At 46.8% G+C, this 4,841-nt stretch overlaps 1 protein-coding gene across 1 annotated transcript in view; it reads left to right on the top strand.

Moving 5' to 3' along the window:
- Nucleotides 1-4,841, top strand: part of Pkd1l2 (polycystin 1 like 2) — an 81,612-nt gene that overhangs the window by 69,345 nt on the left and 7,426 nt on the right. The window contains 2 exon segments of the mRNA XM_021170683.1: nucleotides 1,425-1,552; nucleotides 3,365-3,525. Of these exon segments, the coding sequence (XP_021026342.1) occupies nucleotides 1,425-1,552; nucleotides 3,365-3,525 (289 nt within the window).

Genomic DNA, 4,841 nt, shown 5'->3' with positions numbered 1-4,841 from the left:
AGGGCGCCAGATCTCATTACGGATGGTTGTGAGCCACCATGTGGTTGCTGGGATTTGAACTCTGGACCTTCGGAAGAGCAGTCGGGTGCTCTTACCCTGAACACAACCCTTTCTGCTTATTCTTTTCCCATCTGCCATCTTTTTAAAATTTTTTTACAAGCTACCAAAACCAAAAATCAACCTAAAACCTTCTCAGCTAACACTAAATTTGCCCAGAACTCAACTTTCTCTCTGTTAAACACTGAACATTTAATAAATATTCAATTGCTATTTTATTTGTTTGCCTATTTTGAGACAGAGTCCCAGGTAGCCCAGATGGGCTTCAAACTTATCATACTCTCTACTTCCTGACTACTGAGACTATTATTGGGGAGCTACCACACAGCCTAAATTTTAAAAACATATATTTTATTCTTTTAGAATTTCACACATGCATACAGTATGATGCATATGGTGTATTTTTATCAGACTATGCCCACTACATTAAACACACACATTTTGTGTGTGTGTGTGAAAGAGGAGAGAGAGAGAGAGAGAGAGAGCGAATTTTGCTACAAGGCCCTTGTTGGCCTAGAGCACAGTTTTCAGCCCATCTTCCTGGCACACTGAGGTGAGGGCTGGCTTTATGTTCTGATGCCAGCCTTACGAGTCAAATCGGCTTAAAATGTTATCTCATAAACCAGCATGTAGGAAAAGCCTGAGATTCCAGCACCAGGCAGAGGTGAAGAGTCAGAACCCCAAGGTCATCTTTGAGTTCAAGGACAGCTTGAGATAGGTGAGTCTGTCTCAAAAAGCAAAATTAACAACAAAAGATTTTCACTCAATTTTAATGGAAAAAATAAAACCAAAACTAAACTGAAAAGAACGTGTGGAAAAGACACAGGCTGAGGCATGGTGGCTCACGCCTTTAGTCCCAGCATTTAGCAGAGGCAGGCAGATGTCTGTGAGTTCAAGGCCAGCTTCGTCTACACAGGGACTTCCAGGTCAACTAGGGGTATAGTGAGATCATGTCTCAAACTAAAAAAAAGAAAGGTTTATCAGGGATGGCAGATAACTCGCAGGAAGGTTGGCTTGCGGTATGGACCACTTGATGATCTTCAGGGAAACTCCGTGAGGATGATGGCATCAATGGGCAGTGTAGGGAGGCTGGTAGAAGATGCTGGGTGGATGGGCTCTTTGAGGCGCTGTGCACACACATCTACCGCAGAGGTGGAAGGTCTCCTGGGCCTTCTGGGGCAGCTCCCTTAAGGATTGTCCGCTGTCCTTAGCCTCCTGTTCATGTCCAACTTTGTCCCTGTATCTCCTCGTCCTAAGGACGTCTGTCTTCCCCTTGCCAACCTGAGAGGGCTGCAGTTACATGTCCTGAGTCTGGTCAGAAGGTGGGACTCCAGTAGACAGGTGACAGGAGGTACCTTTCTCCCCAGGTACCTTCTTCTCACACGTGACCCTGCAGAGCCTGCGCCTGTACCCCTTCACGGATGGCTGGCATCCCTTCGTGGTGGCGGCAGAGCTCACTTACTTTCTCTTTCTCTTCTACTACATGGTGGTGCAGGTGAGGCGGGTAAGGGCTGGGGGGGGGGGGGGGCGGGGCAGAGATAAGGAGGCTCATCCCTTTGCCTTCCCACCTCCAGAGGCAGGGGTCTGAGGCAGGAGCAAAAGGGTTTTTTGTCTGTTTTCTGTTTGTTTTTGTTCCGGGTGCTTGCCTGGTAGACCTCTTGCTCCTGACTATGGTAAGAAGGACTAGGGTAGGTATTCCCAAGGAACTGACACCTCAGGCTTGGTCCTTGCTAGGGGTAGGCGGGTCTGCATTGGTCCTGTGCTTTCTGACTTGAAACGTTCCAAAGTCTAAGGGAAGTGGAGGTGACTGCCCCTAAGGCTGGGGGGTTCTCTGAACTTGGCATGTGGGGTTCTTCTTCTTAGCATCTTCTGTCCTCACCTGTGGGCCTAGTACCCTTAACCACCTTCACTACTATGTTGCACTATGAGAGTTTAAAGATGTCACAACCTTACCTGAAGTGGATGGGGAGTTCTCCTTCCCCTCAAATGTACACGAGATATCTAAATGGGGCAATGGGGCATCCTGGTTACCTACCACTGCCTACACCAATGTGTACATTTCTTGCCTTGCCTTGCCTTTTTTTTTTTTTTTTCCGTTCAGTCATTCTGTTTGGGAGGCAGGGTCTCACTCTGTAACTTGAGGTAATTTGGAATGTACTATGTATCTTATAGGCTACAATCTTCTTGTCTTGGCCTCCTAAGTTCTGGGATTCCAGGTGTGAGCCACGGTGCCTGGCCTAACCTAACAACTTCTTTAAAGTCAGGACAGGCTGGTGAGATGGCTCAGTGGGTAAGGACACTTGCTACTGAGCCTGATGATCTGAGTTTCACATGGTAGAAGAGAACTTACTTCTATAAGTTGTCATCTGACACATCACACACACACACACACACACACACACACACACACACACACACACACACACATAACACATATACGCACGCAAGCATGCACCAACCATGAAGAAAGAAAATCAGGATGGAACTTTTTTTTTGATGGAACTTTTGATGTTTGCCTATGAAGCAGGTACTATGCTAAGGATACTATGTGCTTTCTTAACAAAAGAAAGGTCATCTTGGCTCGGGCTTTCAGAGGAAGACACAAAAGCCCATACACCTTATTTACCTTACTTACTATGGCTACCTGCTTGCTAGACAAGTGTTTTATCGGTGAGCTATACTCTCAGGCCCCAAATCCAGAATTTGAAGTCAGAGTCTGTCATCTGACCTTCACCCTAATCTCCCATGAGGCAACCCCTTACAGCAGGGTACTCAAATGGTTACGGCAAATACCTGTAATCCCAGACCTTGGGAAGCAGAGGCAGGGGGATTGTTAGTGCCAGGGCAGGCTCAGCTACAGAGCAAGTTCAGTGCCCTTAGCTGGGCACCTTATCAAGAGCCTATTTCAATATTAAAAAGTAAAAGATGGCTGAAGCAATAACTCAATGCCAGACCACGTGCCTAGAAAGCTTAAGACCCCAGGCTCAATCCCTGTTCTCTCTCTCTCTCTCTCTCTCTCTCAAGATTTTTTTATTTTATGTATATGAGTACACTGTCACAGTCTTCACACACCCCAGAAGAGGGCATCAGCCCCCATTACAGATGGTTGTGAGCCACCATGTAGTTGTTGGGAATTGAACTCAGGACCTCTGGGTGAGCCTGAATTATCAGGAGCAGGTTGAGGAGAGATCTCCAGGGAGTCTATGTATGTGGGGTGGGGCCAGGGTAGCATCCTCTAGAGGCCTTAGGCAGGAAGGGGCAGACATTGCCACAGCCTTAAGCAGAATCTCTCTGTACCCTTTTCCAGGGCAAGCTCATGAGAAAGCAGAAGTGGGGTTACTTTTGCAGCAAGTGGAATCTTCTGGAACTGGCCATCATCCTGGCCAGCTGGAGTGCCCTCGTGGTGTTTGTAAAGAGAACTATCCTGGCAGATCGCGACCTCCAGCACTACCGGAAGCACAGTGACGAGTATGTAGTAACTTCTCTTCTTTCTCTAGCCCTCCCCTGCCTCTCCTTCCTACACCTGTCAGAAGGAGGCTTTAAGGGTAGTCCTCCCAGATATAACTGTAGCTGCCATTAGGGCCTGACTGAGATTTACGACACTGGAGAGGATTTTTGCATTTTTTTGTTTTTGTTTTTAAATTAGCGTTTATTAATTGCTACAAAATTATAAATGTGTGCTATAAATATGTAACAGTGGCTTTCGTTGTAGCATGTTCTTATTTATTTATTTAATCTATATGAGTGTGCTGTAGCTGTCATCAGACACACCAGAAGAGGGCATCGGATCCCATTACAGATGGTTGTGAGCCACCATGTGGTTGCTGGGAATTGAACTCAGGACCTCCGGAAGAGCAGTCAGTGCTCTTAACCACTGAGCCATCTCTCCAGCCCTCTTTGTGGCATTTTCATACATGCATCTAATATACTCTGATCATATTCTCTCTCTCTCTCTCTCTCTCTCTCTCTCTCTCTCTCTCTCTCTCTCTCTCTCGCACGCACACACACACACACTCCTCTTTTGTTCCACTTCCAGGTAGAGAGGGCTGGAAGACGATTCAGTGGCTGGGAGCATCTGCTCATGCAGATGGCCCTGAGACTCAGGTCCTCCTGCTTCCTCCCCCTAGTGCTGGGACTGCAGATGCGTGCTTCTGTGCCCCACTACAAATAAAGTTTTATCACAGTGTGGGGCACACCTGTTTGATCACATGCTGCCTGTGGCTGCTTTACTGCTACAATGGTGCTGTTGAGTCACTGAGACAGAGACCTTCTGGCCCATGGATCCCCAAGTGCGAACTCTGATCCTTTTCAGAAAGAGATAACTGTGTGGGGGCACAAAGACTGGGTTCTTGGAGGAGAGTTTGCAGCAGGTTGCCCATGGACCACAGTGTCTCAACACAATCATTCCTTCCTCCTGTCACCTTATCCTTCTATCTGGACACCCACACAGACTAGCTTGATATTTTCTTGGGTCTTGGACCAACTTTAAAGAATTCCCTTTATACAGCGAATGTCAGAAAACAGAAAAAGAAATCTGCATGTTTGTAGAAACCTAAGTAGCATCTGAGTTCATTTTTGTTTACTTTTTAAAAGACTTTTATTTACGCATTGTGTCTGTGTGAGTGCCTGTTGAATGTGTCTGGGTGCAGAAGCCAGAACAGAGCACCAGCTCCTTCCCAGAGAGAGTTAAGAACTGAACAAGGTAGGTGCTGGGAACCAAACGCAGGTCCCTTAGAAAACCAGTAAGTGTGTGTGTGTGTGTGTGTGTGTGTGTGTGTGTGTGT

Source organism: Mus caroli, chromosome 8, assembly GCF_900094665.2.
Source record: "Mus caroli chromosome 8, CAROLI_EIJ_v1.1, whole genome shotgun sequence".
NCBI lineage: Eukaryota > Metazoa > Chordata > Mammalia > Rodentia > Muridae > Mus > Mus caroli.
This window is presented reverse-complemented; position numbering and strand designations above follow the sequence as displayed.